The sequence below is a fragment of the Cydia splendana genome, chromosome 13, assembly GCF_910591565.1.
Source record: "Cydia splendana chromosome 13, ilCydSple1.2, whole genome shotgun sequence".
Taxonomy (NCBI): Eukaryota; Metazoa; Arthropoda; class Insecta; order Lepidoptera; family Tortricidae; genus Cydia; species Cydia splendana.
In genome coordinates this window covers 8,823,931-8,837,024 of record NC_085972.1, presented here as the reverse complement: position 1 = coordinate 8,837,024, position 13,094 = coordinate 8,823,931, and the positions used below count along the sequence as shown (strand labels likewise).

Sequence of the window (13,094 nt, the reverse complement as noted above, 5' to 3'; positions counted from 1 at the left end):
ACTTAATTGTATACCTTTAATCTACTCTATGACTGTATGTGTGGAATAGGTATCGATTGATGACGCTCACTTAAAATATAGTGTCGAAATTCCATTCCAAAGGAACGCGGTCAAAAGTCTTTAAATAATTATGTCACCATTATTTGTAACATACCTAATTAATATTGTAACTGTTTGGTTTGGAGTCAAAAAATCAAAGCAAAAGGCGCTAGTTCAGAATAAAAGGATGTTTAATTGCAAGCATTTCGTTGTTTATGGTGGCCTCGTTGCGGCGGTGCGTTGCTATCTTGATCTGCAAGTAATTTAAATATGTATCATAATCATAAACTTCATATTTATACTCATTTAATATTTATCTTGCTTCCTAATTATTACAATACTAGCTGTGCCCGCGGCTCCGCCCGCGTGGAATTCGGTCTGTGTCAGTAAGCGGCTAATTTCTAATCCTAATTTCTCTCCCTCTGCCCTGGAGGCGGAACTTGTAGTAAAGTTGACAGATGGATATGCTGGAGGACTGTAGTCCAGATAAAATATTTTACAATGAGGTACCACTAAATAAAACTACACTCCAAAATCAATTTTTTTTTTCGCCTTTATTCAAATTTTACACGTGATTTAAACGACAGAGTAGTAGATGTATATCAGACGTTACAGTAAGGTATACGCGCGCGAGCGAAAGCGAAGCGGCCTGCCTGGCTAGAGCGCCACCCACTCACCGTGGTCTTCTTCAGACTCCTGAGGAAGACCACGTGCCCCTTGTAACCTCAATGCGTTGCGAGACTTTCGCGAATGATTAGATTTTTTTGGAAATGCGAGTCCCAAATCGTTTGACTCCGCAAACGACCAGTGCCGGATTAAGATATTTTGATGACCTAATAATACAGTAAAATTATACATTTTGCGTTTGCGTCAAATCCGGTAGTTCTGATTTTTTGCAGACTTGTTTATGATGTTGGCCCAATGAATAATCCAAGTTTGTGACCTCGAGTGCCGAACGCAACTTTGTCAAAAATCGAATAAACCGCATTTTTTTTTAGATTTGGGCGATTATAACCCTAAAGTACTAGTTTTTGATAGTAACTTCCAAGGGCGTTTTTAAAGTAGACTAAATTTGCTACAATAAAACACTAGAATTGTCTCTGTACATGTAATATTTTCCGAGATAAAGCCTTTCAAAATGTATAATCTTTTCGAACTTGTATTCGTAGGCTAAGTAAGTGCAGTGAGTATACACTGTTGTCTCAGGCGATACCGGTTGGCACAATTGTTTCTAAGGTCAATCAAAGCTGATTTGGCCCAGTAGCCACAATATCGTACCCCCCCCCCCCCCCCCCCCCAAACAGGGTTAACAAGGTAACAGGGTTCGTTCGGCGCTCGAAGTCACAAACGTGGATTATTCATTGGGCCAACATCATAAACAAGTGTCTGCAAAAAATCAGAACTACCGGATTTGACGCAAAAGAGCCAGGTTACAAAATTCGACAAAGTTACTGGATTATAAGCATTTCTAGACCATGGTGCCCCCTCTCCCTAGGGTCATCGAGATTACATTGTTTTTTTTTTTGGTAAGTTGAGTGACGTTCGTTGCCGCATTACAGCAGAGAATGGAAATCAGTCACATAATTTTATCACGAAAATTTACAGTGCTGCAGCAGTAACGTACAACAGAGTAATGCTGCTGCAGTCGCCATATCTTAGAAAGTTATTGAAAACGCGAGCGAAGCGAGCGCGAAAATTATTCGATATAAAAACGCACTTTGATAGACAGTTGTAAATTTTTTCTTTTAGTATGGAAATCAGTCACATAATTTTATCACGAAAATTGACAGTGCTGCAGCAGTAACGTTGCAACAGAGTAATGCTGCTGCAGTCGCCATATCTTAGAAAGTGATTGAAAACGCGAGCGAAGCGAGCGCGAAAATTGTTCGATATAAAAACGCAATTTGATAGACAGTTGTACATTTTTTCTTTTAGTATGGAATTCAGTCACATAATTTTATGACGAAAATTGACAGTGCTGCAGCAGTAACGTTGCAACAGAGTAATGCTGCTGCAGTCGCCATATCTTATAAAGTTATTGAAATCGCGAGCGAAGCGAACGCGAAAATTTTTCGATATAAAAACGCAATTTGATAGACAGTTGTACATTTCTACTTTTAGTATGGAAATCAGTCGGCGCGCGAACTCGCATGCGATTTTAGTTACATTGCGGACTGTTGGTTACGTCCAATTCAACCGACCGATCAAAAACCGCAATGTAATGAAACTCGCATGCGAGTTATCGCATCGTCTAAATGAGCCCTTATTAATACTTAAAATTTTGCCTTATTGTCCTAATATTACATTTTATGATGTGACTTACCTACTGTCGTCATGCCCTAGCCCGTTGATCTATCCTGTAAGCATAAATAAAATAAAATAAAATAATATTTTGATTTGTCCTTACGATTATAATGCACATTTTTTTTAGGTTAATACATAAATTACCAACTTTAAAAAAACGACTAGAAACTGGGAAAAATATGTGTGTGTGTAAATATATGGTTCAAGCCTGAAGCCCTTGCTACACGGTCGCCGACAAGCCTTCAGACCGCGTGGCCTTGGTCCGTCCCCGTGTAGACAGTTGTTTCCAACAAAATTTCGTTTGACCTCCGCTCCGGACGCCTTTGGCATGCGAGCGCGCGCCAGCGACCGCGGTCTGAGCGGTCGGTCCGGAACCGTGTAGCCGCCCGTCGCGACCGCACTAGGCCAAGGCCATTTTGCTTGGAGGACGCGCCGTGTGCGCTCGTGTGGTTAGCCATGGGTACTCAGTAGCATTTCTAATCATTCATCAAATACTTTCCTCTTCATTCTCAGAAAGTTATGTACATATGTCCCCTTCCATATGTATTCCAGCAAATTCATTAAGTTGAAATGACTCAACAAATGCCGTTTTTTGGGCCAGCGTTTCATCCATACCCTTTTCTTTATTTTTACAAGCTTTTATTTAACTTGCAATGCACCTATGTAAGTATGTAACTATGTTTGTAATTAAATCTTGCAAATTTAATTTGACCCACTTCTCGACTTCTAATGAAGTTGAAAATTTGCATACATATGTAAGTCGGGTGACAATGCATATTATGGTACCATCGAGCTGATCTGATGATGGAGACAGGAGGTGGCCATAGGAACTCTGTGATAAAACAACGCAACCTAATTGTCTTTGGGGTTTTTAGAATTGTCTCGATGAGTATTAGTTGCCTGTGGAAAGAAACGTACAGTCAGCAATAAAAGCTTGTACCAAAAATGATTTTTTTGCCAAAAACTTATTGTCATTGGCGTCATTTCATTTTTAAGTATGAGAAGGTGCCTAATGTCACGCCAACTTTCTGAAATGTTGATAGGTTAGGGGTCATTTTGTGCGCTTGCAATACGTGTTGTCCGTCCGCGAGTTCTGAACACACTGTGGTCTGCCACCGTCTAGCCATACAATTCAGACGGACCCACAAACCAAGGATAGACCAAGGTCAGACGGTCTGAAGGCTTGTCAGCGCTCAGCGACCGTCTAGCAAGGGCTTTACGTATAACATGTTATTAGAGTCTGTTCGGAAAGAGAAGAGTCGTGGGATGTATTGAGCCCCACATAGTCAGGTAGTTTATGTACACTTTCCCCAATGGAACAACCTACAATCTGTAACTGCTACACTGTCATAAATATTTTATTCGTTTCGACAAAAAAATCCAAAATTATTCATAATAAACTTACTTCTTCTTCTAGATAACCTCTGTGGACCAAAAAAATTGAAGTTAACGACTAGGTGCATACCTATGTAAGGATATGATTAAACGCAACTGTCACTGTCGCACTAATATAGAAGAGTGATATAAATAGATGACTGGCACGTTGGCTAAGCACCCTGGTATCACTATCAGGATACACCCAGGTAACAAGTTGCGCCTGCAACGCTTTTTTTGAAGTGAAAACTTCTTTAGCGGCGCTGTGCACTTTTTGAGGTGGGGAAAAAATGTTAAACTCGAGACAGCGTAAGACGTAAGACGTAACCCTCTCTTTCTACCACGCGGCAAAAATGTATGCCTGAGCCTGCTGTTTTTTTAGGCGGCGCAGGGCGCTTGCGTGACGTCACGTGTGACGGACAATGTCATTGTGTTTATATTTTTTGATTTAAATGCCATCTAGTGAGTTTCCCTCAAACTGGTATTAATATAACTGTAGTACTCACAGTGATGTGCTTAGGGGTTTCAAGTAATGCGACGAAATAACGCTAGGTGGCGTTAACCTCAATTAAACATAGTGCTGCAGACATTTTGCACGAGATGGCGCTGTTATTAATATTTTGAGTTACAATGTCGTCGAGTTTTCACTTCTGCCGGCACTCCCGGAGTGCAACCCGTTGTTTTTTTTTAATTTGAAATTGAACTTGACCTCAGTTGTTTAAATTTTATCTTAGGTTGGTATCCAAAATCCCAGTTCTAAGAAATACTGATCCTGGTTCTGTGGTTAGTTCTATACTTTGAGATCCCATGAGATGACTCAGATGACACTTTGACAGTGACGTATGGTTGTTTTGTTTTTCCGGTGAAGTCAGAATCAGATCAAATAAACTAAATGATATGTTTTATATTTTATCACTTACTTCATCACTTGTTGCGCGCGTTTGTGGATAACTCCATCAGTCTTCTACGTAAAGAAATACATAAAAAGTCAATGATAAAAAGTAAGTCGTCATGTCATCAATCAGTTCCGTTTTGTTACAAGTTTGGTACCAATTTCTAACATATCAGTTGCTTGCGCATATAAAAGGGATAATATTATATTTTATCCTTATTGAAGTCGTTTTTTAAAGGGCTTTATTAACATTAACTTTAATCTTACTCCAGAAATGTCTTCTTCTTCCATGCGTGCCCTGTAAACGGATACAAATAGCCTTAGCCGTATACATGCTAATAAAGGCGTAAATGCCCTGTTTATCTTCTTTAACTCGTGCTTATACAGTAGAGCGAATTGGTTGGAGAAAATATCTCGAGTACGGACTCGATAACGCCAAAACAAAAAGCCTACTTTTTATTTTTTTAGGGATTTGGATTCATGTATTAAAAACACAAGGCACAAATTTTCAGGCATGTGTAAGAAAAAACTTAATTTTTAATAACAGTATCAACAAAAAGTACCTACAGTAATTTAGGTACCATTTTATAATAAAATACAAGGTCTTAAAATAGGTAACTAAGTGGACTAGTAAATAAGGTTTCTAACGTTCGTATAATAACACGAAAATAACACATTACCTATTAACTGTATATGTACGTACCTATACATTGAGTAAAACCACAACATGCTTGATGTGAAACCACGTAGGCAGGTATGTAAATAAGCAGTGTTTAAATTTTAGAGCAGGAACAATGTTGGTGCCGTAAATCAAATTTAGGAGTAAGGCAGTTTCTAAATTAATATTAATTTATTAGTTGAATAAATATCTTAAATAGATTTCTTCAGAGAATCGCAGAAAAATTAGCTAAATAACAAAACTGTAAAATCTTACATACTTACACAAAATCTAGGCGGGTTCCTGATTTATACCTAGTTCTTAGATGTGCGTGATTAGGTATTCTTACACGGAAACGGGTCACATTTTGTTAAAAAAAAAAACAAAAAAGTTGATATTACTGTTTTTTTCTTGCTTACTCACTTCAACAACTGGCGCAACAGGTCATGAATCTTCCCGCGCCCAGTCTGTCAATAAAAAAATGGAATACTTAATAGATCGATAAAGGCATTTTTTAGTTTTACAGACTAAGAGCTAGCTTCGTAAACTAGTCTTATGTCTGACAATGAGCGCAACGAAACATATAGTATAGAAAACTGTTTAGGAGGCGTATTCTGATTGTGACAACAGGTTACGAATTTCATATTATTTTGACGATCTGTCTGGTCTAGTCGGTAGTGACCTAGTGACCCCTAGAAAGTCGATGATCTTGGGTTCAAATCTCGGTAAGCGCATTTATTTGTGTGATGACTTGATGAGCATGGATATTTATTCCTGACTTATTGAGTCATGGGGGTTTTCTATGTATTTATAAATATGTAGGTAGGTATATATGTCTTATATTTCTCGTTATCTAACTACCCACAACACAAAACTTATTGAGCTTACTGTGTATAATTCCCGGTTATGTAAGTATGAGAGTTTAAAAAAAAGTTTCAATGTCATTATTATTAAATCTAAAATCGACGCCATGGTTCCTAAGAACAGATTTCGCTATCTCTCATAGTTTCGGACTTCTCCATACTGACCCATTTGGATTGATCACCCTGTATATTTTTATTTACCTTCGGCACTAGTTGATCGACAAGGGCACTGTCGACAGCATTCTGTTAACAGAAAAGAAAACAAATCAAGGTAATCGTACTTCCATTTTCCTTAATATTAAAAGTAAGTTACTTTGGGTTAAATTCGACAGTGGGATAATTTTGAAAATAGCTAAGGTCTACTAAACTAGAAGCAATTTATATCTTGACAACACTTACACTACTGTAACGCTTACCAAAATCATCTTGTACTGTTACTTGTTGTTGTGTGTTGTGTGTGTTGTTTGTGATATGTGAATGTTTACCGTGGGGCTTAGTCAATTTGTGTAAAAATATCCTATAATATTTATTTATTTATTTACTGTTGTTATAGTAGAAAATGATTTTTATTTGGGAGATATTTTCAATTATCAAAAATATCCCGCTTTCGAAGTTATCCCAATACACCTTACTTACATTTTTATTGTGGTCGTCGCCCAGTCGAGTTCTAAAAACCCAAGCAAAATAGATATTCATAGCCATCGGTATTGGTGAATTAAATGATGTATATTTATGACTATAGGTATTAGGAATACTACCTATCTTAACTGGGTCTGTTCTTAGAAAAATAAATCCCAATTTAATTTCTTTATTTTTTCATCACTTCACACTTGACCCGCTATCCTAAGGTTGTCCGAGAGATAAGAGCATTAGCGGTAAGAGTGCCGATAGTCTTTACTTTTAAAAAGTTTGTGATTTGGACCGTTTTATTTTATTAAGGTGAGCAATAAAGAGTGTCTCATGGCAGGGCTTACTCCTAACTCGTCATGCAAAGTCCGTTCCTTATGTTTCTACTACTTACTTTACTGTCTTGCGCACAGCATCGTGGATCATGTAGGTACCACTCTGTTTTGAAATTAAATTACGATTTATGATTATAATAATATTCACTATACCTACGGTGTTTATTATGCTATAGAACACAAACAACGAGGAGGAAAGTTTTGAGCTTACATTATGTCTTAGCCAAGTTTCAAGGTCTCAATTCCCACAACAGTATATGTTATATTGCTAGCAGGTTGTTAGTTAATTAGCTAGTGGGGTTTTCCGGGTCAGTTTCCATAGGCAAGACATGCGCCTCCTGTTTAGCTTGGGCAAAAATGTTTTCGAAGTTCCAGTAGTTCTCCTTTACAAGTCGGATTGCTAGTGAAGTTTTGTGAGCTGGTTGGATGATCATATGGATTGTTTTGGTTGATTCAGTTTTTTTAAACCGCATAACCATGGGCGTTCGCGAGGTCTGCAGGCTCATAGAGCTTCCAGTAACTTTTAACCGTCTCATAGGTTACTTACGCGTGGATTGTGTTCAACGATGAGGCCGCTTCTGCGGACCGATATTATTATTGTTTGAAAAAAAAAAAAAAAACTTAAAAAGGAACCAAATGGCTGTGAAGTAGATAAAAATAATAACGAAAATATTTAATCGTATTTCTTATTAATAGTGCACCTTGAAAATTATTATTTTCGAGCTGCACTATTTCGTCGTATGTACGTCGTACGTTCTAGAAAGAAAGGTACTCACACTATCGCCTGCCTTACAGCATGATGAATAGCGTTGTTTTCGCTCTGTAATGCAACGCATTTTGCCACTTTAGTAGGTAGCATGTAGGTAGGGTTGCCAACCGTACTATATTATATAGTATTGTACTATATTTTGGCTCTCTGTACTATATACTTTTGGAAAAATACTATATAATATATAGTACGCTAAAATACTATATTTCCGATTAAACGTATATTACACTCATGTTTAGTATTTTATCTAAAAGTACTATATTTTTTTGAAATGTACTATATTTTTGATGCCTTATTCTGGAAAATACTATATTCCACCAAAAAAAAGGTGGCAACCCTTGTAGGTGATGTAGGTAGCTTGTAGCTAGATAACAATTAAATGTCTTAAAAAATATAGCCAAATGTCATAAACTAATAAATAAATATGACAGGTTTTAGAAATCACAATAACTTCTATTTATAAAGGGTGGTAATTATTTCTAATTATTTTATTTAAAACTTACATTATTATCGTGTTCGCTATTAAGCCCATCTCTGCGAATAAAAACAATTATATCAGAAATCACTTATTCCTTTCATCAAAATCAAATAATTTCATTTTAACCTGAGAGATTGACATGAAAATAAGACACAAGCCATTTAATTCGTAAGTTATATTTAATTTATTAATTTTAATTATATTGCAAATTGAAACAAAATGCATATTTTTTCTTAATTTTAAGGAAGATATAATCACATACAAATAAGATTACACAAAATAAGTAGTAGGTACAAATATCTAAATGCGTTTGTATATGACAGCTCATGTAAATGAGATGAAAATAGTTTTTTTTTAGGAACTTTTACTTACTTTAACGCTTGCTTGACGATACCATGAGCAACAGGCTTAATATTACCCCGACTCTGTTGAAAAACACTCATTATAAGTAAGTACAGTCGCCATCAGATATATCGGAGCTGCTAAGGCGCTCACAAATATCTGAACACGCCTCTATTGTCAGGGCGTTAGAGTGCGTGTTCAGATAATGTGAACACCTCGGCCGCTCCGATATATCTGATGGCGACTGTACGTAACCTTCTTGGTAAAAAATAAGGTAATTTCTACAAAATCCTTGATTTGCTCCCTGCGGTCGCGTGGTTCGACAGTCTTGTCCGGCATGTCGAAAGGCAAGGAAATTTAATTCCTTTCTGTCCGACCACTCTACTGTAAGGGATTTTATATTCCACTTAGGTTGATCATTTATACCAAGAAGAATTTTAAGATTGTGGTTAGATCTTCCGATTAAAAGGAATTACAAAATTCCACTTAATTTGCTCATTGGATCATGAGAAAATTACTTGTCCCCCGACATGTCGGACCGTAGACTGTTGGAATATGCGGTCGGAGGGGATTTGCTTACCTTCCTACTATCTTCAGCGTCCATTTGAGCCCTGAGAGCCAAAAAAGCATGAATTAGCAGATAGGTGTTTTATTTATTGATGCTTCATTTTGTCAATCGCTCGTTTTTGCCAGGAAAAGTCCTTTGTATGTAAATTAGTAATCCACGATATTCAGAAAGAATATTCGGTTTTCAAAGTACATATAGACTTGGTCAATATAACCGCATACATTACAGGTACACTTTTTCAGGATAAACTACACAGGCAGCTTTCAGAAGAAAATTAACACATTTTACACATTAAAAGAGGCCGATTCTTATCTGTTGTGGTTTTGTTTTGCAGAGGAGGAGAGCGTTGGATTGGATAGCTTAGCGATGGGATTTGTTATCATATGAACTTGAGTCGTGTCATCAGGCATCTCACGCGCCTCATTAAATAAATGCGAGCCTGACTCTGATTGCATTTTGCGAGTACAGTCACCTGCAATAATATGTTACACAACGAAGGCCGCAAAAATATCTGACACAATCTTATTTGTAAAGCCATAAGAGCGTGTCATATTTTTGCGCTCTTCGAAGAGTAACATATTAGTGCAGGTGACTGTACCAATCAGAGTGAGCGATCATCAGTCATAGTCGTATCAAAATAAGATCAAAACTTTAACATATTGTTAAATCAGAATTGGCCTTAAGGCATTTAAGGGGCCCACTGATTAACAGTCCGCCGGACGGTATCGGCCTGTCAGTTAGAACAAAATTTTGGCAGTTCCGAACAACTGACAGGCCGATACCGGCCGGCGGACTGTTAATCAGTGGGCCCCTTTAGGATACAGATGATTCGTTTTAGACGGTTTTTTCAATTGGCTAGATGGATATTATTAATATAATTAGAAACGTTCTTACTTTAAACTATTTTTAACGATGTCATAGGCGACTGGCATCTTCTGTCCGGTACTCTGTTAAAGAAAAGGGATTTATCATCAAAATCCTCATCTATATATGTATAACTTGTACACATCGGTAACTCGTGGCATTTTGGTAGCACTTAAAAGATTAGTGATGAGCACACATCGGTAACTCGTGGCATTTAGGTAGCAGGCACAGACTAGTGATGTGACAATGTTCTTCCTATACGAGTCGAGAAAAAGAAACCACTAAAAAAAGGAAACTAATTAAACTAATCTTTTAAGTGCTACCTAATAAGTAAATCTTAATGCTAAGAATTGGTGTCGTCTCATTGTACATGAAATGTACATACCTAAAATTATAAATTAATATAAATATTAAAATAAAAAAGGTTTATATTTGTAGTTTTTTGGGGTTAGTAGGTTTATGTTAAATTTAGTTAAACATTAGGGACATATTTAGTACATATTATTCTATGTTTCATTTTGGTGTTTTTGATTAAGTCAAATTTCAAACTTCAACATTTATTAAGGTTAGACTACTTAGAGATATAATAAGGTCTCTTTATGTCGAATTAAAAAAAAAACTTGTATATTAATAATACAAAAACCCTGATAGAAAAAAATCTAAAGTTATTTAGAAGTGTAAATTAATTAAAGTGTAGAAGGTAGGTGCCTTCTAGAGTAGGTACTCTAAAAATGGTGTGTTTTTATGAATAGGTATCTATTAAGAATCGTTCGCAGTCGTTTCAGCTTGTTAAAAATTAAATCATGTATCTATTATTTAAATACCTAAAATGATTTCCTATCCGATATCCTGTGGATTTGAGGAATGCTATTAGTATTATTAATGATTTTATTTTTATATTTGACGTCTGTGAGACCCCACCTCGGCGTAAATGTTACGATGGAACCACGTCGTTAATTAAAAGTATACTTACTTCCTTCACAGCGTCTTCTTGGGTCAGACGATCTCTGTAAACGATTAACTCATAGAATAAAACCAGCACCAATTAAAAATGAAAAATAGTTTTTTCAATAAATAGTAGTTTTAGAGCATACATATATATAGTACCCCTTATAACCCCCCCTTACTCTACCCAGTCCCCCTTACCGCCCTTACCCCTACCCCCTTCCCCCTTTACGATAGGATAGTTTATAATCGGAAATTAGCACGTAACTCCTCGTTCGCGTCCCTATACATTTTTTACTTATTGGCTGTAGTTTATTGATAAACGATTGTCAAAAAAGACTCATTAAAGACAAATAAAGTACATACGTTAGCACTTGCCGCAGTAGATCATGGATGACGGCGTCACGCTATAAATAAAAAATAATTTGAAACTAGTTATGTAATTCACATAATACCTATACATTAATTTCCAAACGATACTATTTCGGCGCGATTCGGGAAATTAATTAGAGATTCACTAGATATGAATTAGTAAAGATATGTCACGTTCCACGGCAAAAGGTAGCTTTGCCGGCTGCAATAATATTGGAGCGGCGTTAATAATAGCGCAAGCGCCAACCGCCATAACGTACCTTTTGCCATGCAACGTCACATATCTTTACTATTTCATGTCTAGTGAATCTCTCATTCATTTCCCGAATTGCGCCGTTTATCTCACTTACGCCGGAACGTTCACTTTTCAGGCGGTAACTGTAACAAAATATTGTTAAGAGTCACCAAAGAATACAGGTTTTTTAATTCGATTATATGTTCTTATGAAACAAAATATTATCACCGCCTCCAAGTAAATATACTTAGTTTTCTCTGCTACTGTTTCATATTTAATTTCATTCTTACCTAAATACACGATTCGTGGGCATAGGCATAGGCATCTGTTTAAAAAGAAAGTGCCTACTTAGTTAGTAAATACTGAATTTATTTATTAAATAATAACATTTTCAGTAGCAGGCACAGCAATTTGTTAAATAATTGTGTCAGATTTAATTTATTACGGCACCATTGTATAAAGGATGACTCACGCTAGACCGACCCGAGCCCGGGCCGAGGCGTCCGACACGTCATTTTCGTTGACGGCTGGTCGGTGATCACGTGGTGCTTTCCATAGAAAACGAAGCGCCGGGAGCTCCAGCCCGGTCCCGGCCCGGTCTAGCGTGAGTCATCCTTCATGTACCTACTCGATTGCATATCATTTGATTCATCTTACATGAATTACTCCATTTGAGAAATCAGCTACCAGTAGCACCACAGCGATCACGACCAACGCACTACGAGTCATCGTCACCTGGTGAAGCAAAACACAATATACATTCAATTTTTTTAGGCCTCAAATCGATAGATATATTCGGGAATTATAACGAACTATACAATATAAGGAAAGCCCTTCTGTAATTGGTAAAGCAAAATCAGTATGTAGCTCTGATTAGACTTAATTGAGAAACTAAAACTATATTAAAATACAATTAATTCCTCTGGGTTGGAAGGTCAGATGGCAGTCGCTTTCGCAAAAACTAGTGCCTACGTCAAATCATGGGATTAGTTGTCGAGCGGACCCCAGGCTCCCATGAGCCGTGGCAAAATGCCGGGATAACGCGAAGAAGAAGAAGAATTATTTATGTCCGTCATCACCAGCTTATGCCTATAGATACGTATAGTTGAATTATCGAGAAGATGGAATTGCATTTGTAGTGGTTGTATGCTGATAGTACAAGAAAATAGAAAATTCAAATATAGAATGCCTGTAAACAAACAATACTACTACATATGCAATTCCACGCTCTCGATGATTCAACTATACGTCACACTATTAGGCACAGAGAAGAGAAATTTTGCGTTTCGTGTTTCGCGGTAGGCCCTTTGTCTTTCTCGCATCGATTAAGAGCGTAAATAATATTTATTTCATAAAAATAATAGTACATACGTACCTAAACGTTTAGCAAACTTGGTCTTGAAATTAGGTGGCGAAATGCCGTCAAATC

General features: G+C 36.9%; 1 protein-coding gene across 5 annotated transcripts; it reads right to left on the bottom strand.

Moving 5' to 3' along the window:
* Positions 1–209: 209 nt before the first annotated feature.
* LOC134796556 (uncharacterized) lies at positions 210–13,094 on the bottom strand. Of its 5 annotated transcripts, none has more exons than XM_063768737.1 (21): positions 13,041–13,094; positions 12,323–12,400; positions 11,956–11,990; positions 11,781–11,808; positions 11,425–11,465; positions 11,087–11,120; positions 10,144–10,196; positions 9,262–9,292; positions 8,712–8,764; positions 8,365–8,395; positions 7,869–7,912; positions 7,640–7,670; positions 7,152–7,195; positions 6,767–6,797; positions 6,332–6,373; positions 5,691–5,734; positions 4,877–4,907; positions 4,638–4,681; positions 3,749–3,767; positions 2,363–2,396; positions 210–292 (listed from the first exon to the last, which is right to left on the bottom strand). In XM_063768737.1, the coding sequence occupies exons 2-20, from the start codon at positions 12,392–12,394 to the stop codon at positions 2,379–2,381; spliced, it is 726 nt and encodes a 241-aa protein (XP_063624807.1). In that variant the 5' UTR covers positions 12,395–12,400; positions 13,041–13,094; the 3' UTR covers positions 210–292; positions 2,363–2,378. The 5 variants fall into 5 exon arrangements, with proteins under 5 accessions (XP_063624807.1, XP_063624808.1, XP_063624809.1 ...); XM_063768738.1 differs by having other exon boundaries at positions 2,378–2,396; XM_063768739.1 differs by lacking the exons at positions 3,749–3,767; positions 4,638–4,681.

Coding starts and splice junctions, on each gene's coding strand:
- LOC134796556 (XM_063768737.1), bottom strand. CDS start 12,394: ATGACTCGTAGTGCGTTGGTCGTGATCGCTGTGGTGCTACTGGTAGCT. Junction 11,809..11,955: donor CCCACGAATCGTGTATTTAG/GTAAGAATGAAA, acceptor ATTTTGTTACAG/TTACCGCCTGAAAAGTGAAC. Junction 7,913..8,364: donor ATAGCGAACACGATAATAAT/GTAAGTTTTAAA, acceptor GTTGCATTACAG/AGCGAAAACAACGCTATTCA.